The sequence below is a fragment of the Sphaerodactylus townsendi genome, linkage group LG09 (genome assembly GCF_021028975.2).
Source record: "Sphaerodactylus townsendi isolate TG3544 linkage group LG09, MPM_Stown_v2.3, whole genome shotgun sequence".
In the NCBI taxonomy this organism is placed as follows: domain Eukaryota; kingdom Metazoa; phylum Chordata; class Lepidosauria; order Squamata; family Sphaerodactylidae; genus Sphaerodactylus; species Sphaerodactylus townsendi.
In genome coordinates, this window is record NC_059433.1 from 40,661,413 (window position 1) to 40,689,299 (window position 27,887).

General features: G+C 40.6%; 1 protein-coding gene and 1 long non-coding RNA gene across 2 annotated transcripts in view; one reads left to right on the forward strand and one right to left on the reverse strand.

Moving 5' to 3' along the window:
• Nucleotides 1-599: 599 nt before the first annotated feature.
• On the reverse strand, nt 600-23,498 carry LOC125438752. Its single transcript, XR_007245397.1, has 2 exons — nt 23,366-23,498; nt 600-728 (listed from the first exon to the last, which is right to left on the reverse strand). It is a non-coding gene; the product is annotated as an uncharacterized LOC125438752 (long non-coding RNA).
• A 175-nt stretch (nt 23,499-23,673) lies between these two features.
• The window catches only part of PIEZO2 (piezo type mechanosensitive ion channel component 2), a 337,873-nt gene continuing 333,659 nt past the window's right edge, over nt 23,674-27,887 (forward strand). Inside the window, exon 1 of the mRNA XM_048508534.1 lies at nt 23,674-24,283. Within this exon, the coding sequence (XP_048364491.1) occupies nt 24,220-24,283 (64 nt within the window). The 5' untranslated portion in view covers nt 23,674-24,219. The remainder of the gene's footprint in view (nt 24,284-27,887) is intronic.

Consider the following 27,887-nt stretch of genomic DNA (forward strand, 5'->3'; position numbering starts at 1 on the left):
ACAGCTGTGGGGAGGTCCAGCAAGCAAGCTCCCCAGAAAGGTTGTGCTCCTATGCCCAAAACCCGCCAAGGCTGCGACGAAAAAAACAAATTAACAGTCAATAATAAATTCAACCAATCCAATGCAGAACACAGGGATGGAGGGTGGGTCCACTTGCTCCATGGCCTCAAAAGAGGCCAGGGCCAGCTGCATGCTGCCTTATATAGGTGTTCCCAGGCTCCCCAGTCATGTGACGGGGCCCCATCGCGTGACTCCAGCCCGGGACAACCATGCCTCCTTGCAGCCAGGCATTCTCCGCTCTCCCCTTCCCAGCCACAAGGGCAGCCCCGTGTAAGTCTGGGGTTGCGTTTTCTTGGCCCCAGCCAAGATTTTATGTCCCCATCTTCATAAAGGGCATATGAAAGGGCCCAACTTCAGCCAATCACATCCTACAATGTCTGATGACTGCAGCAAACTCATGGTGGGCTTGACCATTAGAAACAGTGATCATTGACAGCATAGATGTCTTAACTTATTCTTAGCTTTATTTGCTCTCCTTAATGTCCTTTTGCTGTCACTAGTGTGACTGCTTAATGATACACCAGATAATGGAAAGCCACTAGGTTTTTATGTATTGTTTTATTAGGCATTTTTATACTTTCTGCTAAAAGGGTTGGGCTCTATTCCAAGTATTGGTCTCTCGTAGAATGGTCTCTTGTAGAATACTTATAGTATGCTATCGTGTACCCCTGCAAGAGACAGAGAAAACTTTGTTTCAGAAATTATTTGAGCAATGAACAGTTGCTTTGAGTAAATCCTGTACATAAGTGCCAAAACGCTAAAAGCAGACAGAAGGTCTTCAGAGAATTGTCTCAATATTTTAAGGAGAGAAAAATGTTCCATATCACAGAATGACTACTAGAGTCAAGGCTGAATTCTTCTTCTCTTTCATGTGTTTGAAAGAAATGTTCTAGACCCCTAAAGTGTACATTTAGTTTTGCTGCTTTGAGATGAGTACAATTGATTAGATTGTACAGACTGTGAATTATAGAAAAGAATTATTTGATGGCATGATAAAGACCAAACAGCTTGCTTAAAATGTGAACAGCGATATGCACGCTATCATTTAAATTACAGTCGTTTCTCCATGAAATTACTTTTGAAAAGAAATACTGATATTCTAGAGAGCAATTACAGGCAAAACTATTAATTGTGACTTGTTTTCCTATGCACAGTTACAGGAGATATTCAAACTTGAGAAAAAATGGTTAGAACAATGGGCGACCATGTTGTCAAAGGGGTTTAAATATACATTATTGTAATTCGAAAAAGAACTTTTACAAAATGATTCATAGTTTATAACACCAGAACAAATTGGCAAAGATGTATAAAATGTTTCAAATAAGTGATTTTAATCACTTATGGTAAACTTGTGGAAAAGTTCCAGAATTTTGGAGATTAATACATACAACAATTCAAAAGATTTTAAAGACTAATGTACAAATGAAACCAGAGGCTCATCTGCTGTGATTTATGGATAGATCTGTGGAAAGAAAACATGTGACTTAGTTTGACAAAAGCAAGAATGCTATATGCACAGAAATAGAAAACACCAGCTATATCTACAATTGAAGAATGGTGGGTGAAAGTATTAGAGCTGGCCAAGATGGCTACTTAAACAGAAGAACTTAATTAAGTTAACGGACAATTGAAAATGCTTGATAGAGTATGTAGACAAAACAGAAAAAAAAATAGATGACTAGTAGTTTTGAAAGTTATGGACTGTTAACATAAGATCCAATAGAGAAAAGTGAGATTTTTAAATTCATAATTTATTTATTTATTTATTTATTGTTAAAGCTTCTATACCGCCCCATCCCCTAGGGGCTCTGGGCAAATGATGATGATGCTAAAATTTTAATTTCATTTTGATTCTCAATGGCCAAGTTTTGAAAGTTCAGGTTTAAAGGTTAATATTTGGTGCAGAAGAAACTGGAAGTCTGTAGGAAATAAGCACTTTTTAATTTGGTGAATTTTTGTCTTTGTGTATGTTTTGAATTTGGATTTTGAAGTACAAATTACTGTTTAAACTAAAGCCAATTCTCTCTGGACCAGCCTTGATGTTACAATGTCCATAGATTTGACCAATGAACATTGATGACATTTTACAGAAGAATTTGGCCATTTGAAGATGCTGTAAGGGCCCGCTCCTGATCAGGCCTGCGATGGATCAGCCTATCTTGTCATCCCACCACAGGCCTTTTCAAGTGCTGAACTCCCCTCCCACAGCTGTTATGGGAGAAAATTGTCTGGTCCCACTACACTGCCCTCAAGCATTTTTAAATGATGGATTTCTTTTCCAAACAGTGTCAGGACCCTTAGCCATAATGAATATTGTGGCCCTTTGTCTGTACCTTGACACTGGCATTCTGGACTGCTTGGCAGGTACTGTAATAAAAACAGATACACTTTCACAAGTTGTGCCAATAGCCACAGAAATATGCAAACTTAATATGACAGCTATAGTACATGTCTTTGTTTTTTAAGGTGTACTAACTTCAGGCAGAAACTTGATGCAGTGGTAGAGGTCTAGCGTGTTTAAACATGGAACTGCCATAACCACAGCAAAAAAAGTGTGAATGTGCATGTGTGTATGAAATTATGAAAACAAAAGAAAGTATAGAAACTTCTGTCTGCTATTAATATCCATGGTAAGGCTGTAGAGAATAAATTGTTAAGAATAATGTTTTTTTCTTTCGCTTCTTTCTATTTTTCTAATGAAAGAGGCCACAGTTGCCTTTATACTTTTGTTCTTTTCCCTCTTTGTAAATGTTTGGTAGGAATTGGGTTATGAAGGTTTAAATAAAGAGCCTCTGATTATATTATGCCAAGCTAATGGTTGCCTTAAAAAATCTTTTCAGAGTGTGTCTGTTGTCATTGTGTTCTTTCACAATACACTAAGGACCTAAATATGTTAGTGAAAGAATAAAGTGAGAATTGTAGTACAAAGTTAGCTTTGAATCTGTTTGGAGTCATTCATTTGTTCATTTTGTAACACGTGTCATAAGTGATCTTTTAATGCAGTGTGGCAATTATGAGAACTTATCACAGCAGCAAAATAAGTGATTGCTCCAGAAGTTTTGTCTTGTATCACCTTTGATAATCTGACTTTACTAAATATAGGTAGCACAAAGTTAACCCGGAATGCATTCCCTTGGTTTCAGTCCTATGTACAACCAACACCCCACCCAGTCCTATAGATCTTTACTGCTTCTTAGGAAATTCCTGTTTCTTCTTTTGCTGTATGAAATTCCTGATGCCCATTTGTATGGCTTCTGATTCCCCCCAAGGCCTCCAAAAGCCAAGAGATAGCATAACATTTGAGATTTGACACTTGAGAAAAAAAGTATACTATGTTAAATTAGAAACAAACATTCAGTTAGATACTTTCAGGATGAGATAGCAGTATTGTCATCTTTGGAGAGTCCATACTCCTGAATACGGGTATAGATGTGATATAATGGATGTGGAAACTCAACGTGGATTAATGTGATATGTCATAATTTGGAACTTTTTAAACTGGAGTCAAATAGATGTGATAGTGGCAATCAGATTTCTTCAGTCATGTGTCAGCTTATGAAGTATGTGAGATCTCATTGTATCATCAAAAGTGACATGTGAGTGGAGCTGACTCCTTTTTTACTTCCTTGCAATTAGTCACCCAAGCTCCTCTTTCCCCCACTGTGGCTCTGATGCTGGAAGTGATCCTGGGCAGAATAAAAGTAGCCAGGGTGATGTATGTTGGGTTAAGCACTTGATACTTGACCAAAGCAGACCCGAACATACAAATGTGACTGCTATGACCAGTTCTAGACTGGCTCAGAATTCAATACAGTGACAGAATAATTTTAAGTGCTTGTGGTTCCTTAGAATCAAACAGAAAAATCAAATATTTTAACAACTTAGAAAATACAGGAAGGAAATGCTGAAAATAAAAACATTTTTCATTGAAAGATAAAGAATGACTTATTGCACAACCAAAGATAAATCAAACTCAATATGAGATTGAAATCACTTTTTGTAGTCTTAACAATCTGCAAAATATGGGTATGTTAGGGTTACAAAGAATTAGTGAACTGACAGAAGCCTATAATATTGCAGCATAATTCTATGGAGCATAATTCTAATTGCATAATTCTAATTGCAGCAAAATTCTATGGAGATTTACTCCAGTCTAAGCCCATTGAAATGAATGGGCTTACCTTGGAATAACTCTCTTTAGAACTTAGATAGTTACCAAAGATTACCATGATAAAAGAAATGTCGTTAAGATCTTTCCTTTCTATGGTTTTGAACAAGTGATCTGGAGTAGTCTGTTAATTCTTATTGCCTGAAATTTCCTAGCAAAATTATTTTTGGGCTGGGGCATAGGGGTGTTCCATACAGAGGTGTATCGGGGGTGGGAATGGTACCTGGGGACAATGCCTACTCTGGGTGCCCCTTGCCCCCCTGTGCTCAGGGGCATGGCTTGAAGGTGGGGGCAGTTTGGATGGACACCATAGTGTCAGGCTGGCCTGCTGTCATGGTTTTCATCCAAGCCGCCCCCATCTCCCTGCAGGCCGCCTTCTGGAGAAAGCAGAAGTCTGCCTGCAAGGAGGTGGGGGGCAAGGCACTGCAGCGGGTGGCCCAGGAGGCAGCCTGCTGCTGCGGTGCCCATCTGAACCGCCTCCACCCCACCTCTGAGCCCTGCCCCCGAGGGCCTGGGGAGGGAAGAAGGCAGCTCAGACAGGTGCTGCGTACTGCCCATGGAGACAGGGGGTCAAATGACCCCTGGGTCAGTGCAGGGAGGAGGGCAGGTGGGGATGATTTTTCCCCCTGCCGGTGTGCCTGGGGTCACTGGACCCCCCTCAAAGTCCCTGTGGGTGGTATGCCTCTGGTTCCATATTATCCATTTTTTCACTTTGATAATAAACCTATAATTTTCAGTTCTTGTTTTGGGGGTACATTCCACTTGACCATTTGCTTTTGGTCAAAGCTGCCAAGAAAGATGGATGAACTGTTATCTGTTCTGGTGGTATACTTCTTTTCTTAATATGAAAGACTTATTATTTTATGGCTGATAGGCCAAGTACACTAGCATCTCTAAGGTTTTAATAGGAAGGCGGGCATTACACCTTTGTTCTCAGTAACTCGGTTTGTTATGAATTACATTTGTACTTGGTGTTCATAGCAATAGAATTAGAAAGGTTTTGGAACAACTTCATTTTTCACATTACATCTATGTTATCATATGATTAGCTACTGCCAAGCCAATAATCTCATTTAAAATGAATTACAACTGTAAAAAGATCTTATATTTTCCTTGTGGTCTCAGTGCTATTTTAGAATATGATATCTCACATGGATAATACTGTAATTATAAATTGTTGAAATCCTGTTGAAACCAATTTTACTGATAATGTCACTACTAAAATAAATCACCAAACTCATTAATGGGTTTGCTTCTTTTAGTGTGAACTGATTTTTATGGCAGAGTTTTAGTTCATTTGCTGAAATATACATATGGACCTGCCCCGCATACTGGAGTTATTCCTGATTTTCTTGGGGGTTGATCTCTAATTACTGGACTTGGTTTAGTCAGAGTTTTTCTGAATGTTTGCCCTCCCTGTGTCAGCACTGGTATAATTATTGGTGGTGACAGAAGACCCCCTCTTTTTTTTTTTTTTTTTAAAAAAGGTCCTAAAATATCAATATAATCCTAGAGGTACAAGGAAAAAGGCATATCATCACAAAGGAAGAGGCTAGAAACTTGCTTCAAAAAACCCACAAAATAAAACAACAGCTGGGAATTCAGAGAACCTGCTTAAAGTATCATTACAACATCTGAGATTTATAATAACTCCAAAAAGGACTAATTTTGCCTCAGCAGCACAATAAAATGGGATACAAATCCTACATTAACCTTAGAGGAGACTATTATGGTTAGTCCTCAGTTACTCTGTAATCATACTCCTGATCTTACCCTGTCTTGGCCTAGTATCCCAATAAAACTCGAGATCACAGAATGGGGTTAACTAGTTTATTAAAATTGGCTGATTATGTCATCGATTAATTATACTAATATTTAGTGTAGGACAGGCTGCATTAGTCAGCCTGGCTGTGGCTGCCATTTTCTGGAAAATCTACCTTGGCTCCAGGCTCAGCCAGCTGCCCCCATCTGCATTGTTTGCCATTGCCTGTACAAACTGTGCTGAGAGGTGCCCAGCCCCACTACCAAGTCCAGTGAGATTCTGCTCAGCACCAAAGGGCCCCAACGTACCATAAAGCCATGTTGATACAACGTACCATGTTGTATCCAGGCCTCACCCTCCATTGCATCCAGTGGCTCAGGGCGCTCGCTGCAAATCTCTAGCTATATGAGCAAACCCACCCCATTCCTGCCAATTAGTTATGGCCCAAACAGTCAAAGTAACCAACCCCACCACAAAGAACTATACCTAGGCTGCCAAGCAGACTTTAATCCATACAGAACAAGCACATATAATAATAAAGTTAATGTTTAATACATAGTGTGCATATAAGTGGCAAACACACATCTATATTAGACTCCGCAAAACTCTCAAAAGTATCTTAAAGAATCCGAGTGAAGACAAAAGTGCCTTAGAAAATCTAAGCAGAAAAAGCAAGTCTAACATGCAATGCCAAAAGTGTTATTATCCAGAGAGTTCAAAAGTGGAACGAGCTCTCCAGTCAATACTCATTTTCATAGATAACAATCTACTTCTTCAGTGTCTACATATTTCAGCTTGCCAAAGTAACTTCGGGCACAATTTTATAGCAACTGGATGTGTCCCTGTATACAGGCTAAACAACATGCATTATTGGTCTAGCATCACAAACATAAAGAATCTCCCTCCTCTTTCCAATTGGCTGATTATGATTACACTCTCTTCAGCCAATCTGGCCTTGGGCTTTATTCAAAGGAATTGGGGTAAACCCGTCCCCACTTTCTGGCAATGAATGCTTCCCAATATCCCAGGTCCATCAGTTTCTAAATCTGGTCTATTGGGTTGTGTTTGTCATTACTAATTGCACAAAACATGCATCATCATGAATGGCATAACCCTTTAGGGTGGAAGAACGTGAAATCTCTTCCAAAAGATATAGAACAATGATGTAGCAGTGACAAACAAGTTTATCCTGCCAGCCTATCTCTGGGATCATGGTGCTTCTGAGCAGCATGTGGATGGGCATTATGAATAAAACAGCAAGGTTCATTAGACTCAGGAAGAGGATATACATAGGCAAATGAACAAAGGCAAATGCACTGTAAGCAATGAAACTGGAACGAAGAACAGCAGCCTGTGTAAATATAACCTTTAATGTGAAATTAGGTGTTCCATAATTTTAGGTTGTAATAAACCTACAGAATTGTGAAATGTGGAATTAAGTAGGGTTAGGCAATTCAGTTCAATTGCTTGTTCTTCTTGTTACACTTCTAATTCATCACCAGATGTTTACATTCCTAAGTGTTGTTTTATAATTAGCTGTGTTACTGCAAACCTGTAATTCCTAGTCAATCCAAGCCACTTCTCTTCTCTTGAATGTGAATTACGTAGCAATCTTCAACTTGTATTGTATTGGCTTTGAAAGGGTCATTGAAAATGGAAAACGTAAATAACTGATTTAATTAGAATTTAACAGAGTAAGTAGCAGACTTTTCTAATAATTTTCTTTTTGCTTATAATGTAAGAAACCAAGCATATTGAATCCACAGCCCTGGCACTTCTCCATGTTCTGAAATGAAAACATAGCAGTTCTCTCTGTTGTTCAGTAGTGTGGGAACGGATCAGAATGTGTATAAATTTGTATTTGATTAAGTTATAGAACCAAAGGATTTGAAGAATCAAAATGGAGCTTCTGGGTAAGTGACCAGTACAAGCCTGCATGTTTGCAAAAGGTCAAAAAGCCATGTTACCAGCTTGCTAGCAAAATGCAGGCAGGTACAGATAACATCTTTTGTATCTTGGCACTGAGGGCCTACGTGACAGCAGACAGATGCATTTTATATGACCTTGTTTTCTTGGTTAGGTTTTTGGGTTAGAAATGAATGTGATTAGTTAAATTACAAAGTGGTTTTTCTATATAGTTAAATGAACACATAAATGATAAGTGATTCACATGTATTTGTATTTTACTATAATTCTATTGTCTTAGAATAATTGTATAAGTCTTAGAACCATGTTTTAACATTTAAAACTGGGGAATTGTTAGAATCATTTCATGCTGGGGAATAGAAAAGGTTCATTATCTAAAAGTTTTATGAGCCTATGGAATGCTGCATAGCCTGAAGGGATAGCTCTCTCTGAGAGAAACCTAGCAAAATGGGGTTTTCTTGGAGACAACAAGCTACCTTTTATTACTATCCTTTGTATATGCCTAGAGGCCATAAGCTAACAGCATGTAGCGTTTGAATTACAGAAAGAATGTGAAAATACGTAGAATATAGGCTGCCTTCATGTGACCAGTTCTGACCAATTAGATTTTTAAGGTATATGAATTATAATACGTGGAACAAAAGGGGAGGACTATGTGACATTTTTGCATCTACAAAAACTCAGGTTTTCCTATACTGGGCGTGCCTCTTTAGAGAGCCACCCAGGAGAGGGCAATCTCCTGTAACATTCTAAATTTTGTATTGGGGCGTGTCCCTCCCTCGGGAGAGTTCACATTCTGTAATCTTATCTAAATTCTGCTAAGTAAAACTGTCTGTTTGTTTTCTAATGTCAGATGTCTTTTGCTTTATTTCAAATTTTAAGTTTTTCTTAAAACTAACTCAGCTGTGTAGGACCAGAGAGCGGCCCTGGCCCCACAGTAGGCAGGTTTGACTCAGAAACTACAGGCCAAAAATGTTCAGAAAATCTGAAAAATTTAAAAAGACAGATTTTGCCTGGTTAGAAGAGTGTTCTGCATTTTTTAATCTAAGGAGGTAGTATGGGGCAGAAATGCAAAAGAGAGCAGCAGCTGAAAAATTCGCTGCATTTGTTTTAAACCAATAGCATGATATTTACTCATGTTTTCCCCAGAGTTGCATATATGACCTATCCTTTTCTGAGTTCTTTATTGTTAGGCAAGAAACCAGACAGAATAATTAGAGATTAACACATAGAAACTGCAGGGATAAGCATTTCCAGTCTAAATTATATACTGTGTATTTTGCTTGCTGATTGTCAGTCATCTAATGCTGTAGCAAACAAGGAAAAAGAACAGGAAAGATAACTCAGTCCACCTAAATCAGTGGTGGCGAACCTATGGCACGGGTGCCAGAGGTGGCACTCAGAGCTCTCTCTGTGGGCACGCGTGCCCAGAGTTCATCATGTGGGTGGGGTGGAAAATCACCCCCCCCCCCCACACACACACATCTAGGCTGGCCTGGGCACAATCCTTTACCTGGGAGTAAACTCGGTTGCTGGCAATGGGGCTTGCTTCTGAGTAAACCCTCCTAGGGTCATGATTCATCCATTCAAAGCGTTGCATGGTTGCTTCACCAAGCTTACTCCTGAGTAACGTGCACCTCGGACCCAACCGGTTTTTCTAAACTAAAACATGAGTATTCAGGTTAAATTGCTGTGTTGGCACTTTGCAATAAATAAGTAGGTTTTGGGTTGCAATTTGGGCATTCGGTCTCGAAAAGGTTCGCCATCACTGACCTAAATAGATGATGCAGCCAAAAAGGTTGAGAAGAACAGATAATAAATCAGCGAAGGAGGATATAAATTTAATAAATCTGTTAGAAATACCATTAAAATATACATGAAATAAAGTACGTTAACCAAACCTCCTTAGCCAGCTAAGGTAACAGAACTTTAAATTAATATATACCTACATAATATAATATATATACCTATCATATACATTGGGAGAAGTCGACTTCTTTAGTGAAAAAAATCAGAAGAGTTATGTATCCAATGACAAAATGACCACATTCAGTACACCACTGTAGAACTGGTATCTTTCTACAAATCAGTCTTCCGAGTGACTCCAGCAGTTTATACTATATTCCCTGAAAACTATCAGCCATACAAGTCTCACTGTTAATACATATATAGGTAACTGATCATAAACAGCACTGTTTTCTAGTATGCCAGCGCTGTATTTCTGTTTTGCAGCAACGTTTTTACTAATTTGGTTATCTTTCAAGAGGTGATCTGAGTTGCTTAGGCTGCTGAGTGGAAACATCTCACCTGTATCTGATAGTGGCAAGATCTGCAGTTTGTTTTCCCTACCAAGAAAATAGGAGCTTCAGTGGGAAATTTAGACCAGGAAAATCATATGGGTGGAAAAGGTTTAAAATCACTTGTCTAGCACTGCACCCTCAATCCAATGTGGAGTCTCCTAAAACCAGTTTTTTTAAAAGACTTGAGGTCTCATGTACTTGCTGCCTACTTGTATAGCACTGCAAAGAATGCCATACTTTTAATTTTTGAAAAGACATATATAAATATTAGTGTAAAGAAGGACTGTTTTGGAAATCTTTCTAATACTATTGTTCATGAATTTGTCTTCTTTTTGAATCAGCTTCCACAGTGGTGGCCTCATATTTACAGTATCTTTGTGGTTTCTAGAAATAATTGTAAAGCTGGTTTAAGAGACCTTTTGGAAGTAGCAAGTAGAACTGAATAGTCTATTTTCCTGGCTTTTTGTTACTTTTATTGGTTTATATAAATACTGATGACATATATCCCACCAGGCCACTGAGGAAAATTTGAAGCTATCCTCCAACCTAAGAAGCTGTTCCCCAATATAAAAGATTTTTCCTCTTGGGGGAGAGCCACTTAACTTGATAGAAGGCTCCTTAGGCTGGGAAAATTCATAAAGATCTATGCCATTGTTTGTAAGTATAACAAGCCTTTTGAGTCTTTTGTTTTGGAAAAAAACAGGCTAAAGATGTAAATAAATAAATTCTGGGGAATTATGTCCCCAAGTACTAACTGAGTTTCAAAAAATCTCTCTTATTTTCTGTCTCTTTGTGCATATTTTGTAATTGTTCCTTGGCCAATTTCATTAGGCACCCTCTGGTCTGAGTTCCAATAGCTATGATTAACGTGTGCCAAAAAGTGTGGGTATGGCAGAAGTTAGCCAAAGAAAGAATGAATATTGTATTTAGCAACATGATGGAGTCCAAGTGAAAGCCTCACTTAAGCCATTTCTGGCTTATTAAACTGGCACTATTAAGGCATACAAGAATATATCACATGATAATTCATCTTCACTTTCCAATCCGCCCTTTCTTAGCTGTCTCATGTGAGGTATTTAGTATTATTCAGAAGATCTCACAGCCTGGCATGGACAAGAAAGGCAGAAAAATATTGGGTCAAATTAACTTTGTATGTATTTAATGCAGCATGTATGTTAAATCTCCTACTTTAATGCTGCTGAGCACAAAAAGAGGAATAGATGGTAGCTAGTATTGTAAGTTCTTAGTGAAAGGCCTACGCAGCACTGCAGGAAAAACATGATTTGAAATGAAGAAACAGAGTGTATGTGTGTGGTTTTAGGGTTTTCTCTCACTCTTTATTTTTCCACTATAATCCCCTTCTAGTTACTTTTCTCCCAGCCAGAGATCTGGAACATATTGTGAGGAAAAGTTGCTAGGGGGAAAGTGATAGAATGGGGGTATAGGGAGAGTTTTAAGTCTAACAAGGTATTTTCTAGTAGCTGTGACTTTTTCATCCATATTTTCTTCACTGAAGTTAGGTAAATAAAAAAATCCCTAAACTGTTGCTATATATGGCTTTTGTTGTAAATTACATTTTAAGAACATATTTTAGTTGTTACTACGTTCCCACTTTACTTTGGTTTGTTTATTGTTTTTGGCTTTTATTCCTTCCTGCTGGTTTATAGACTTCACTCATGGCTCCCTCCAAGTTTGAAGTATTTCATTGTCAATTACAAAATCTTGGAAATAAATCTAAAATGAAAATATGGGACCAAGTGTGCTTGCTGGAGTGGTGATAAGAAAGCATGCTGGTATGACAGCCAGCCCAAATCAACCTCCTGTAGGTGTTCCATTGCCTGTAAAAATGTTAGATAAACAAGTCTTATTGAAATCTGCCGGAGGACTGTTACCTTCATTAAAAAAAGAAGATGATTTGGCCAAAAGATGGCACTGCAGCAACATCCCTTTTGCTTTAGGTGTATGTGATCTGATTCATCGGCAGTGTTTCAGTTCTTTCCCTACTTTTGTATTGTAAGCAAGGGCTGAATGTATTAAGAGTTTACACTTATGTATATGTTGTCGCTTTTGAAGATATTAGGAGACATGATTGGTTGTTTGCCCTCCAGTACCTATTCACTCTGTCAGTTAGATATGTGTAGCTTCTATAAGTGTGACAGTACCCATGCACAGTCTTAATCCACAGTACATGTGGAAATGAAGACAGAATGAATTCATGATTGGCTGTTGTGGGTTTTCCAGGCTGTATGGCCATAGTGTGGTAGTTTCAGCATCTTACATTTCACCTGCATCAATGGCTGGCATCTTCAGAGCATGTCATGGTAAGGTATGTTTTTCTTAGGCTCATTCCGCACATGCAGAATAATGCACTTTCAAACTGTTTTCAGTGCTCTTTGAAGCTGTGCGGAATAGCAAAATCCACTTGCAAACAGTTGTGAAAGTGGTTTGAAAACGCATTATTTTGCGTGTGCAGAAGGGGCCTTAGAGACATGCCTTTGAGGTTGCCAGCCATAGTTATAGGTAAAACATTAGGAGATAAATGACCAGACCACAGCTGTACAGTCTGGAAAATCCACAACAGCCAATTGATTCTGGCCATGAAAGCCTTTGATGATTTCACGATTTCTTACACCCTTAAAAAAATAGCCACAAAAGCATTTTTAAAACCCAGCATTTCATAAATAGAACCGTTGATTGATGGAGCCTTAAATTAACACAAAAACAAATGGCAAAAGTGGCATCTTCACTCTCATGCTGCCGAACATGTATATACCCTGTTTCCCCGAATATAAGACATCCCCAGAAAATAAAACGTAGTAGAGGTTTTGCTGAAGTGAGAAATATAAGGCATCTCTCGAAAGTAAGACGTAGCAAAGTTTTTGTTTGGAAGCATGCCCGATGAACAGAACACAGAAAAATAAGACATCACCTGAAAATAAGACATAGCGCATCTTTGGGAGCAAAAATTAATATAAGACACTGTCTTATTTTCGGGGAAACACGTTATTACTCAGATATGCCAAAAGTTTTTTGTTCATTAATGTTTTATTATCTCCCCCCACCCCTGTCTTAAAGTAATTGCTGTCCTTCCAAATTTGCATTGTTGGTCTTTGTCTTGCAGCTCTGAAAGAATAAGTGACCTGACTTTCAAAAGTGCTTAGCACAAGCAGCTACTGGAGTAGTTAATGGAAGTCTCAGATGTTCAAAACCTCTGAAAATCTCAAGTCATAGCAGTTTTTGATATTGATTTCAGTGGAAGCTGGGTTGAGGCTTAGCTGCTTCAATAACCTAACATAATGGAATTGCTTCTAAACCATTAAGGAAGAGGTTTGATAATTTCCTTCTTTATGCTAACAGAAACCAAACCTTCCAAATCAAAATGCTCAGTATTTTGCGAAGTACCAACTGATGACTGCCATAGATAGGTTCCTAGGAGGATGATCGCTGACTTGGATCTAGTTCCCCTGCCAAAAGTGGTTCTCTAACTCTCAGGAGTGGCTTTGGGGAGAGTCCAGAGGACTGGAGTGAGGGAAGCAAAACAATCCTTTTCATGAGGGGAGACAGCTTGGTGTAGTGCTTAGAGTGTCAGGCTAGGATCTAGGAAACCCAGGTTTGAATCCCCATTCTGCCATGAAAGCTCTGTGGGACCCACACAGCTTAGGCCAGTAAACATGGGTGTAGGACACTAAATAACCTGGTTTTTTAGGGGGGGACTTCACACAGATCTCGCCCTCAAAACAATTCTGCCCTGTGTTATTTCCCCCAACCTGTTTTTTTTTAATTACTAAACAATCGAGTCTTTTCAAAAATCCTGGGTTGCAGCCGCTCATGAGCAAACAGCCAGGCAGGAGACACTTTATTTGCCATCCTTTTTTCCATTTTTTAAAATTTTTGGCTTGCATCTGCATAGCTACGCAGGTGCAGATGGTCTAATGTGGGACATCGGCATGACTGTGGGATTTCATTTTTGCATGCTTGCATATCTACGCGTGTGTGGGAAGTGGTTTAAAAATAGATGCATCTCTGTGCGAAGGCGCAACAGAAACCCAGATTGTTTCTGTGGGCTCCAATGGTTCCTGCACAGATGCATGTGAACGCAAAAACAGAAAAACAGGTTCCTTTATTCCAATTGCAACCCGTTATACATTTGCCGTGTAGAAGGGGTCAGAGTGACTTCAGGCCAGTCACTCTTTCTCAATCTAACCTATCTTACTGGGCATCTGTTGTAAGGATAAACTGGAGGATAGATTGGTGAAGTAAGATGCTTTAAGTCCCCATTGGGGAGTAAAATGAGGCATAAATATTTCAGTAAATTACTTTTCTTTGACTCTGACCCTATACTGCTATGTGAACTTTACAAGAATCTTCCATTTTCATTTTCACTCAAAATAAATCTTCCCTTCCCTTCCACAGTACAACTCCATTCTTCCTAGCAGTGAAAGACATGAATATGTGTGTATATGTAACTCTCTATACAACCATTGTTATTCTACAACAGGTATCATATGACTGAGAGTGTGACTGGAGAAATAGGATATAAGCAAAATAGTTATAATAGATTGTGGAGTTGTCCTTCATTTGAACTAATAGATTTCACAATGGATCATCCTGCACAAGGAAAACTCATATATTTATCCACCTATGGGATTTGCAGATCTGTCCACATCTAGCCTACACCAGATCTGGAGAAGTATTGGGGAACCTTGCTAAACAGGGCTCCCTTAGAGTTAACAGACTTCTAGACAAGATGGTTTACTGATCAGATCCAACACAGATGTTCTTCTGACAGTAGAGTGAATAAACACTGTATTCATACTACCCACCCCTTGACAACCTACTACATTTATTAATTTGCTGTATTTGTGGGCCACTTTTCTACATATGGGGGTGGGTGTTTTTACTTCACAACAACCCTTCAAAGTAGGTCTCGGTAAGACAAATGCAATATAAGTGAAGTAATTCATTATAATTGAATTAATTTATCATACATTTTAGATCGCTACTCGGCTTTCTAATATTACAGGTCTACATATGCAGAGACACTTTGATTGTTGCTGATCTGTAAATCGCCCTGAGCCAGTTCTGGGAGAAGTGATTAAGAAATTCTATAAATAAATAAAAATAAAATAAATCATTAAGCCACAGGAGAGTGGGTATGACTTGTCTAATACAACACTGATTGAATTTAACTGAGCAGGGATTTAAAGTTGAAGGTATGATATTTTAAGAAACAGAGTTTATTGGACTCTGGAAATACTCTATAACTTAATTCCTCAAAGTAGAGGCTCCCTAAGAAGGTGTATGTTGACAGGAAGTACCGATAACTAATTCCTTTTTGGTGTTGAAAAATGTACATAAACTTTGTTGGAAAGCTGTTTGATACTTTCCATAAAGAAGGATGATGAAAAAGGGCTGCGGCCAGTAATGTTTCCATGAAATGGTCAGTCCAAACTCATCTACTAATGCAATATTACCTAAATATAAGAACCTTTCAGAAGGGGGGACACAGGATTATTATGGGATTACCCCTAGAAAGGAATAGCTAAATATTTATTTACCTTCATTTTAAATGTATTTTTACCAGAAGGGCTCAGATAACATGATTTTTGATTTTCTTTGACAAGGAATGAACAAATGGGTGCACAACAAATCTTTTATTTACAAAAATATTGATTTCATGCAGGAATTTAAAAACAACAAATATGCCACTGCAATGGAAATTGGGGCAAATAAAAGTATATTTTCTTCTGCACCAAACAAACAAAGAAGAGGGAATACAATAACAATCTTATACAAGAATCTCACTACATGAGTAGTAATGACCAGTGTAAATCAGCTATGCATTCAGGTACATATTCAAGTGAGTTAACTGTTTTACTTTGAATCGAATACACAGTCCGATATATATTTTGATGTATATCCACAATATCCCACAACTAGTTATAATTACTATTAAGTATGCAAACAGAGTTGGATTTGTGCTTTTATATCTAGCTTTCAAGAGAGTTTCCCACCAAGAGCCTTTTTCTTTTGTAAGCAAAGGGCACCGCTAGCAGTGATGGTCCATACCAAAATTCAAAACCAAAGGTTGTGTAACAGCTGTATATTGCAGCCAGCAAAATATCATGATACAGTGTTATATACTGTTCTTCTCGTTGGATGCTGTTTTTGTGTCCATTTTTTGCACCTTGTCAAAAGTTCAAGAGTACCATGTGATATGATCCAAACCCTGAACTGTTTGGACCCAGTAGATCAGGGGTCCCCAATTGAGAGCAGGCAATACTTTTCCTGGCACCCACCAAGTGTTTTTAGAAAATGTGTGAAAGCAGATGGGGCTTTTCCCCAATCAGGGTTTCTGATTAACTATGACGATTTTAAAAATCAACTGCCCTCACAGTACAAGATTATGTAACTGAAGGTAAGCTCTGTGGATGCAAGAAAATATTTTAAAAGAATATGTTCATTTTGAAAGGTATCCTGTTAAACAGAGGCAGAAGATTTACTATTAGAATTATGCATAACCTCACTCCCTGACATTTTGTGGTTGGCTCTGCCTCCCGTGGCAGCCGTTCTGTGGTTGTGCCCATGACCTTGTGTCAGATTTCCAAAAGTGTAAACAAAAAGATCAGGGCCCCCTTCAGTAGATCATTCTAACCAGGATACAGAACAGAAACCTTGAGAATCTACCTCTCTCTTGTTCCCTGTTTCTCTTAACATTCAACCTGATGAAGAATTCTGGAGAACATAAATGTTTGTACCCTATCCTGTGTTATTTTGATTAGCCTTAATGAAAGGTATTTTAAAAAGCCCTGTCTGTGTTTGCAACACAGTTTACCTTTGATTGGCCTCTGTAGAGGATTGTGTTGTGTATCATAAATCCCATTACCACACAGGACATAAACTCTGTGGCGTAGTGCCAAGGGGGCAGGCAGTGGTGCGTGATGGTGCAGGGCGTGGTCAGGGGCACAGGGCGTACACGTGCCCCGGGTACAGTTTTCCCTCGCTCTGGCCCTTCATGTACGTAATATGTAATTACTTTCTAAAATGAAAAGTAGGAGGGCTTGAGCTCACATATCTTGACTTTCTACTAATAAAAATTTATCTAGCACTTTTAAACATTTCTAAGTAAATTTATCATTTTAATGTGTTTTTCCCCCTCCTCAATCCTATAAGTAGGCTATTAGTATGGCTATTTTCTAAGGAAAAAACTAAGCAATGAATTTGTTCAAGGCAATTATCTAGTGTATTTGTGAAATGAATTCCAGTCTCTTATATGCAAACCCATCTTTCAGAATTCAGGCCATGCTGGCACTCAGCCTGTACGCTAATTTGGTAGCCCTGCACTGCTCTCTGATCCTGAAGCAAATGAGTTAACGAGGAAGACAAGACACTCAATATATGTTCAAGCATCTTGTCTCAGTGTTAAATATCAGGCAGCCCCATCCAAGTGGTCAGGTGCCCATCTATGGTGGCCATCTCTATAGATTTAAACCATCTTTTTGGTGGCTTAAGTCTAAACTAACCGCCACCAGCGCAAAGTGGTGGATGACCAGGAGGGAGCCAACTGAAGTCAGCTCCTCCCCAATCTTGCCCCCAGAGTGCCCCTAATGCGCTGGTGGCGCAGGGATGCTACCAGAGCATCCTACACCACGTCCCATTACCAGGGAGGGCAGTGGTAGCCGCATGTCGACGGTGTAGCCCCTCCACCAGGATAAGTGCTCCAGGGAGGACAAATCTGCCAGAGCAACCATGTGCTGCTCCCATAGGTGGATCCTTCCCTTCCATTTGGATGGGTCATCAGCCATGTCGCTAAAACATATTTCTGATGCCAAGTATCTATAACATACATGCACTCATATTCACAAAAAATATTCACAAATACACCAGTTGAGTGTATTCGGAATGTTGTGTTTTAATCTGGTTTGTCCCTATCCTGACATCATAAATTCCATTCTTTCAGATGATTTTTTTGTAATTAAAAAGTCCATACTGAGCACCAATTTTATGAGGTTACATGACTGCCAAAGTATGTCTAGCTATAAAGTATAGTTTGTCGGTGTATACTAGGGCTGCCAGTTTGGGCCAGTCTCTCTGTGTGTAAATTCTTGAAATTATGTATATAAAATTTCACCTTCTGGCTTTTATAATTTCTTCCTCTTTGCTTTCCCTGCCTCTCTTAATGCTGCAGAAGTGATAAACGTACTACATAGTATGAAAATAGAACTTGTTGGTCAACAGGCTGTAGTAGTCATCTCATAAACCAAAAAAACCAACAAATCAATAGATTATATATGTGTATGGGGCCTGCAAGGACTCCTCCTTCACTTTTTCCATTTTCTTAAAGCCCTATATGCTCTAATTTCCCCCCTTCTTCCTTCTCTCATTCCCACCCACCAGCCAACCCACCTTTATTTGCCCCTTTTCTTCCTTTCCTCCAACTGGCAGTCTTTACCTGGGAAAACTATGGCCCGCTTGTGTGGTGCTGGCTGCCAGACTGGGTCCAGTTGCCCAGTGGGGAACTTGAAAACACGTGTGGGTGGCATCTCATTTTCCCAGTAGATCCCCTTTCCCATACGATGTCTCTTTGCCTTTTTCTGGCAAGGCCCCATATTCTCACCTTTCTTCACTTTTTTTCTCTCCTTACCAGTCATCAACCAGCCATTTTTTTAACTGTCAGCCATCTTCAACAATATTTATTATTTATTCTTTTGTTCATACTCCAACTTTCTCACAATGGGGTTCTAAAACAGCTTGCGCCATATTGCACAATATTTCCATGAGGTAGATTAGAACATATAGCTGACCTGATGTAGCCTAGGCAGAATGGAGATTTGAACCTGGATCTCCTAGAACCTAGTCTGAAACTCTAACCACTACACCACCCTAGCTTTGTGGGGGGGGGGGGCTGCTGTTAAACAGTACCAACCATCCAAGCCTGGCTTGGGTGAGCCATGCCAATCAGGTGGTAGCAAGTCAACCTGTGTTACTGCTAAGCCTGAACCCCCAAAAGCCTCCCCCAAAATCCAAAATAGGTCTGGAAAGGGCCTTGCCCTCTCCTTCTGCCATTTATTGACAGAAACTGTTGTGGTTGCCTAGCAATTTACACCGAGGGCTTTTGTTTCTTAAAGTTATATTATTTTGCCCTAGATTTGTATGCAAACTGGCGTTTTTCCTCAGGTTTGTAGAAAAAATTGTTATGCTACAGTCTCCAGTTTTAAGTACCTGCAGATGGCATCATGCTGAAGAAGAAGAAGAAGATGAAGAAGATGAAGAAGAAGACGAGGAGGAGGAGGAGGAGGAGAAGTTTGGAATTCTATACCCCCTTTCTCTCCTGTAGGAGACTCAAAGGGGCTTACAATCTCCTTGCCCTTACCCCCTCACAACAAACACCCTGTGAGGTACGTGGGGCTGAGAGAGCTCCGAAAAGCTGTGACTAGCCCAAGGTCACCCAGCTGGCATGTGTGGGAGTGCACAGGCTAATCTGAATTCCCCAAATAAGCCACCACAGCTCAAGTGGCAGAGCAGGGAATCAAACCTGGTTCCTCCAGATTAGAATATACCTGCTCTTAACCACTATGCCACTGCTGCTCCTAGATATAGGAGGACAAGATATATTGTTACACATACAAACATACACATGTGTGCAGAAAACTATAATTCTTCATAAATCAGCAGGGAGATAGAACATTTACAGCCTAATTCAGATGGGGGGGACTAAATGCACATAGGGAGTGGCGGAGGGCTGCACCGATGTGTTTGCCCCCTTTGCCAGCGCAAGGGGTACCCCCACAGACAGAGGGGGGGGGGGAAAGCCACCAGTGGCCAGCCATCCCTCACCTCTGTGGAGACAAAACATAGAAGTTGGGGCCATTACAGGGCAGTGCCAACATTCTCTCTGACACTGGCACAAGGCGGGACAGGCCCAGGCATTTCCAGGGGTGGAACCAACGTTAGTCATCTTCCACTGGTGTTCCAGCCCAAGAATGCTGGCCCCCGAGCCTGCAGCAATAGCCTGTATAGCCTATGGGTCAATTTGGGCAATAAGAGATTTTTTTGTTTTCTCTCACTTCTACACCACCTGGAATCCCCTTTGGAGGTGGTGTGAAACTGCCTTTGCTGCACTACCTCCCCCCAGCCACTGCAGTGCTCCCCTCCCCAACTGAATTGCACTGTTACTACATAATCTACAGAGCCAGTCCAAGCCAAATTAGCTGATTTATGATTCTGCCTTTTCTCAGGAAAATTCAGGATTTCCTTATCCCTTCCAAAACTATCTGACCACCATGGTCATACGAGGCCCTGCTTTGGTTGCTCTTCCTTCTGACATTAGGGAGATGGCAACCCAGGAGAGTGTTGCCTCAGTCATGGCCCCAAAACTCTGGAACTCTCTCCAGGGAGACTTGTCTGTCCCCCACTGTTGCCATCTTCCACAAAATACTTTTTTGTTTGGTTTGATATTTCCTCACTGATCCCTTTTTCCTGCCTTGTGTTTTAATTGTTGTTTTATATTTTTGTATTACTTAGTTTTGGCCTTAATTGTTTTAATGGTTTTTAGAATGTGATTTTATTGTGCATGGTTTCAACATGTTAGCTGCCATGGTGACCCTGATGAGGGCAGAAAAGTGGAGTGCATATTTTGTAAATAAATAAATAGTAAAGAATATCCACAGCATTACCAGGTGGTCTCCTATTCAGGCACTGATTGGCCAGGACCTGCTAGGCTGCAGTGACATTGCTGCACAGGAGAAAGGGTTCAGAAACGGAAACACATAAGGTATTTAACCAGTCAAAGACAAAGTAGCCTTGTATCCTATTGCTGGTTTCATATTACAGAAAGGAACTTTGGTCATTAGAAGGCAGGAGGAGAGTTGATTTCTTCAAATCTGATTTTGGATCCCCACTTTGCCCTCTGTGCTGTTATTGAGGCTTTGCTGACTCTGAAGAGCAAAATTTCAGACACTGAGTGGGCTACAGCCAGGGGAGAAAGTGCTGCTGTACCAGCTCTGCTCTGCTAAGGGATCTTGTTGGACTGCTGACTGGTCAAATAAGGTTGAATAAGTGTGAGGTGTTTTTAAGCCAGTGTGGTATAATGGTTAAGAGCAGGGGCACTCTAATCTGGAGAACCGGGTTTGATTCCCTACTCTACCACTTGAGCTGTGGAGACTTACCTGGTGAACTAGATTAACTTGTGCACTCCAACACATGCCATCTGGGTGACCTTGAGCTAGTCACAGTTCTTCGGAGCTCTCTCAGCCCCACCCACCTCACAGAGTGTTTGTTGGGGAGGAGGGAGTCACTCTCTTTATGCTATTGATTGTTCTGTTATGAAAGATGGGCTTTGTTGGCAGTAATGTTATGGTCCAAAAGGCTCTTATTCTAAACCCAGTTATGTGGGGAAGCTTCACTAAACATTTTAGGACTAACTCATACATAAACATGAATTGGTCTATTGATGGCTCTACTTTTATAGCTGAGTCTGGGTAATGTAGGGCCATATAAATGGAACCTTTCAAAAATGGACCACTAAGGAGTAACTTCTTCATTTTCATTAGAGCAAAAATAAATTAAATTTTAGACCTTGCTAAACATTTTGGGACTAACTCGTACATAAAGATGAATTGGGGTGTTAATGGCTCTATTTTTATAACTGAGCTTGGGTAATCTAGAGCCATATAAATGGAGACTGTATAAATGGACCACTAAGGAACAGATGCTCCTTGGCAGAGTCTGAGGCGGCCAGGGTATCTTTCTTCTCAAGCAGAACCTTCAGGAGAGCCTCAGAGATCAAGGTTTAATACCCATCTTGCTGTGGAACCTCACTGGGTGATTTTGGACCAGTCACACACTTTCAGCCTTTCAGAACGTTCTTGTCATCTGCCATTGCTCCTTCCTTTCCACCTCCATACTTCATTTATTGGGCTAGAGATAGAAATTACTGCCTTTCATCATTAGTTGGTTAATCAAAATAGTACCTTGTTTGTGTTGTTTCAACAACAAAATTCAACAAAAATATTCTTTACAGTGAACAAAACAAAGTTGGTCTTTTGTCTTTGAGTAAAGAAGTAGCAAGAGTTCTAGTTTTACCATTTTTCTGTCATCTTCCAAGGCCCTGCTTTGGCTTCTCCCACTGATGATTAGGAAGGTAGCAACCTGGGAAACGGCCTTCTGCGGCACCAAACTCTGGAACTCTCTCTCCAGGGACCCTTCTGTTGCTGTTTTCTGACAGTGGGTGAAGATTTCTTGGTTTCATCTGCTATTACCTCAATGATCCCTCCATCCCGTCTTATCTTTTATTCTTTTATATGTGTTTTTACTTAGTATATCAATATGTAGGCAAATATGTAGCCAATATGTAGGCAAAATTGTCATGCATAGCTTCCTGCTTTGAAGCTATATTCCAACGCTGTAATCTGTGGGCAAACCAATGGATGCTAAGAACTGATAAAAGTCTGGCTTGTTACTTATTTATCATTAATAAGAGGTTTATATGGGAAGTTTGTCACACAAAGGGCGTTGGGAAAAATAAACAATGTACAGTTGACCGCTGCAGCCATTTGACCATTCAGTTTATTCCTCTGCCTATCTGTGAAGCTGGAAAAAGGATTACAATGTTCCAATGTATTTCATTGTAGATCAGGAAGTATGCACACAAATGTATTCCCATACAAATAGTATTTTACTACCTCTTGTCCTAAATATTGTTGCACATTCCCGATCCCTCAACTTAAAAAGAGGTTTAAAAATAGATTGTTGCTTTTCAAAGTTCCTGCTGCTTACTGTGCAATCCTAAACAAAGTTACAACCTTATAAGTCTGTTGAAAGAAGTTGACTAAGGACGGCACTGAATGCAAATTAGTCTTGGTATCATGATGTTCAACAGATATATTGGCACATAACCTCCTATGCTTTTAAATTAGTCATGCTTAGAAGTAGCAGCTCCTAAACACTTTTGCAGCACAATCCTAACCAAAGTTGTACCCTTCCACATCCCTGTTTAGGATGACATTACAAATTACAAACAAATTAGACGTTTTAGCAGAAGCAGAACATGCATCTACCACAAATGTTATTTAGGCTACCTGTGAAGCAACAAATCACAACAAAAACAAGTTGGAAAGGGCTTCCCTTTCAGATAGGGAGAAATCTCACCAGGCGGTCGGGCGGCACCTGGTCCCTGGCGGGGGCCATCGGCGCATCTCCTCGGAGCTTCCCGGCCGCGGGGCTGCCTGCCACCTCCAAGCACTCCTGGAAGGAGACGCAGCCTGCCAAGGAGGCGTGCCGCCTCGCCTGGCCGCGACTCCGCGCGCAAAGCCAGTCCCGGACCTTTTCTCAGGCGGCTCCCGATTGGCGCAGAGGAGTTGCTACCGTCGCTCCGGCCCGCCCCTCGGAGGCGGGGCCGCGCAAAGTTTCATTGAAGTGCCGAAATGTAGGCAAAGGAAGGCGCCGCAGCTGGCCGGCGGACCGGACGGGAGCCAGGCGCTGCCCTTGCCGGAGGTGGCCAAGCGCTTCGGATGCTCTCCCGCGTAAGCGCCGCGCATCGTTTGGCGCCGTGGCGCGCCTGGGACCTCGCTGCTCGGGGCCGGCGCGGGGGCTGCGGGCGGCGCGGGGGCTGCTGCTGTTATGTCTGGGAATCTCGCTCGTGAGCTCTTAGGGTACCGAGCGAGCGAGGGCTAGGCGGCTCCGGGCGAGGGCTTGAAGGCTGCCCCGGCGGCGGTTCCATGCCCGGGCCAAGAGGGTCTCCCACGAGAAGCCTCCGGATCCACGGAGCGCCTCGAGCGGACCGCGCCGCCGAGCTTGAGTTGGCCTCGGATTTCGTGGGACCGGCGGCTCCGGGGATGTCGCGGGGCTTTTGACCAACTGGCCGGCCGTAGAGCCCATGCTCGCTTGCCCCAGCCCTCGGCCAGGGTGGACCTAAAAGGGATGACCGGGTGCCTGGTGTCATAAGCAGCGGCTCTGCTCTTCTTTGTTCGCCTCCTGGCTGGGCTTGCTCCGATCTCCTAGCGATGGCAACAGAAGTAGTGTGTGGATTGATCTTCAGACTACTACTTCCCATCTGTCTAGTCACTGGTATGTGAAGTTTGGCTTGGTGGGAAAGGAAGGGCTGGAAGGGGGAGCGGGCGGGATGACAGCTAATTTAAGACCCATATATTTTACATGTAGGTGGTCTAAGAGGTTCTAAAGCCGTCCTTAAGGCACCCTTTGTCCGCCAGCAATTCATTCAACGTTTGCATGATTTTTTCCAGACGTGTCCACATTTTGTAGGAATAAGCCTCCGTCGCCTTTTCTTAATTTTCCCTGCAAACTTTCTATGTTCACCCACCTGACTGAATGCAAATATTAGGTACTTGAACTTCAAGAGAAATGAGTAGATTTTCAAAACTCATGCAGTTGCTTAAATAGTTGGTGCGGTGATAGCTGAGCATACAATTCGATCTGTAAGCAATTTACCATGATGTCGACTATTCTCCAGGCTCTAAATAACACCTGCACAAACACAAAAACAACTTTGGGAAAAATACCTGAATGCACAGTAGGAGAAATATTCTTCACTGAATCCAATATACTGGTAATATCTTTTAAATTAATAGTTTGTTAAAGATTGAACCTAAAAAACCCTGTCATTACACATCAAGACAAACAAACCTGTCTTTTCTGTGTTCTTTTTAAAGTGTAAGATAGTTGCATTGCACGCTCAGGAAAAGTTACTTCCTGCAGTTTTACTGCTGGTTGTATCATTGAAGTGTAGTTATTTCTGGACTTTCCAGCCATCATTGTTGGCAGTTAGTATTAATCTGTGTTTGCCTTATCAGAAGTTGAATCAATTAAACGCTTTTGTTCTTCTGATATTTCAAAACTGAAAAGGTAGAGAATACAATTTGAGTACAACTGTTGGTGAATTGGTGTACAGATGTCTAAAAGTATTTATTCTGTCCATGGATACAGGCTAAATTTTAGTCAAATAGCAATGCCGTCAGGTTTATTATGAACCTAGTATAGAGGAGAAAAAGCATTAGGAAGGGGCCGAAATAGATGGTATTGAAATATTCTGCTGTATTTTATGTTCGCCGGCATGTATTTATTACAGATACTGCTGCAGTCAGTTACTTCATTCTTATTTCATTATTAGTATGGGTGAAGACAATTGTATATTAGACTGTGACTTAAAGGTTGCGTGGGCACATTCCACGAAGCTCAGTCTCTGTAATTATAAATCCAGTTTAGAAGTGCCATTGTCCTGACTACATAGCTCACATCATGAGGAGGCCATGCAGAATTCCTAATTGGTTGAGAAATCTGCATAAGGTTCCCAAGTAACTTTTTGCAACTTTTAAAAACATCTTCTCAAAATTAAGGAAATGAATTTATCCTTGGGGAAAGACACACACACATACACACCCTCTTCCTGCTCCATCCCCAACCAGATGTCTCTCCCGGTATTTGTAGTCCACTTTGGGTAGACAAAGTATCACCAAAGTATAAAAATCTGATTTATTGTTCCACGTATGTGTTCCTAGTTGATGAAAAATAAAAATAAAAAAGTTTCCAAGAAGACCACTTAATACCTGCCAAGTTCCCCTGCACCGTCCTGTGTGTTCACATAATCACACACTAGAAGATAAACCGCCTGCTGGGACAAGGTAGCTACAGTCATTTACCGCTTAAAGCATGTCTAGAACTTTGTTAACTTTTTTTTCCCTTGGCAGCTCTTCAACATTTGAACTCCTTGCAAGTCTCTTCATAGCACAGGGCTTGGAGGGTGGAAGCTTTTGCTGAGGTCCGGGAGCTGCTATTAACTTGATTCCCTTCTCTTTCACTTTATTATCTTCTGTCCATTCCACAATCCATCTGTTTCCCTTGTAAAGTATCGTCTGAAGACAGCATTTGGACAAAAAGAATCAGAATATTCTCTTGTTCTGTTTCTTGCGCTGGTCCATCTGGAATGCTTCATGCCAGTTTTGTAGTCTCCAGCTTGTACATTAGCAGGAGTAGAGTCTTTAGCTGTTGGTTAGGTATTATAAAATTAATTCTCTGTTCAAAAACATTATAGCGTGAAGGAGGCAAACTGTGTTTTTAAAGACATAATTGCTGCATGGGCCACAGTGTACTCAGGACTGACTTGGTTAAATGAACCCCTGAGGTGAATCTCCTTTAGTTAAATGAACCCCTGAGGAGAATCTCCTTCCACAGCAAACCCCCCCCCCCTTTGCCTGCAGCAGGAAACACAACCTCACTTTCCTCAAACCAAGTGTTTGCAAATCCTGATAATCCAGAACTCATTAACATTGCTATCCTAATCTAAATTACACCCTATATGAGTCAATAGGCTTAGGAGGGTGTAACACTGCTTCCTAATCATTGTGTTTATTTGTCCATCCCAAATATTAGAGACTTTCAGCAGCTCAAGCAGCCAGATGAGACTGTCAAAACTATTGCATAGTTTTCAGTGTGGTTATTATCTCCAAGTACTTCCAGGTTTATTCATATCTCATATATAAGCATTGGAGGCTGCCCAGAACTGCCTGCTATTAAGCCTATTTGTGATTGTTGTTTTATTTATTTGTTATATGAGAAATGTTCTGAAGAAACAGTTCTTCAAAAGATGATTCACCTTGGATGCCTTAAAGTATTTGTAATACTCATATGGCCACAATCCTCAATTTGATTTCTCCCCTTCCAATTTGTGACTGGACAGCGTCTATTCATTTATGCTATTTTCTGTGGTTTTAAGCAATCTCTTATATTTCAGTTTTGTAACATCCAAAGAAGCTCACCTGTTTTGCAATATATTGCAGTATATTGGTGAAATGCTGACAAATCAGATTTTTTCTTATGTACACAAGCTATCATCTGTGAAACCCATTCTTTTGGTAGGCATGTACCCTAATGTCCATATCCACGTAGATGTCCTTGATATCTCTCTCTCTGTGTGTGTGTGTGTGTATGGTCTCCTAGCTGTTATTTCAGTGTTTCCGTTCTGAGGGTGGGTGGGTATGACATGTTAATCTGTTACTCCAAGAAATGAACAGGAGTCTTGTGGTAGTTTAAAGACTTACCAGTTTTTATTCTAGCATAAATATTTGTGGTCTAGTGACTTTCAGTCTGCTACAAACAAACCCTGCCAGATTAGCAACTTGGAGAGATCCACCGTCTGATATATTTCTACAGAATGAGCTAGTAAATTCTTGAGATATGATTGTCTGGTTGGAATTGTATTTACTGTAAGCACCCCCTTGTTGCATGGATCTGAAGAGATACTCTTGGAAATGCTGTTGCATAGAAGACTGGAAATACTTTCGTATCATTGGAATGATGAAAATTTGGAGCAAGTTTAGATAGATGCACTAGTCATATATTGGCAAAGCTAACTGCTACATAAACAAACTCCTATACCTTTTTCATATGAGTGGTTTACATAGCTTCGTCCTGTCAAATTCTTCATGTTATTTTTTTGATTTCCACACATTTTCCTCTGGGTTTCAGAATATTTTCTCTTCATTTCCCCCCCCTCCCCCCATGTTTTCTCCCAGCATTTTGGTCACAATTTTTTTCATCAATTTCAGAGCCAGCTTTCAGTGCATGAGTGAAATTCCCCATCAAATGGCCAGCCTTTGTCCACACACCCTATTTTTTGTTTTGCTGTGTGAGGGAGTAAGAATAACACATAACATTC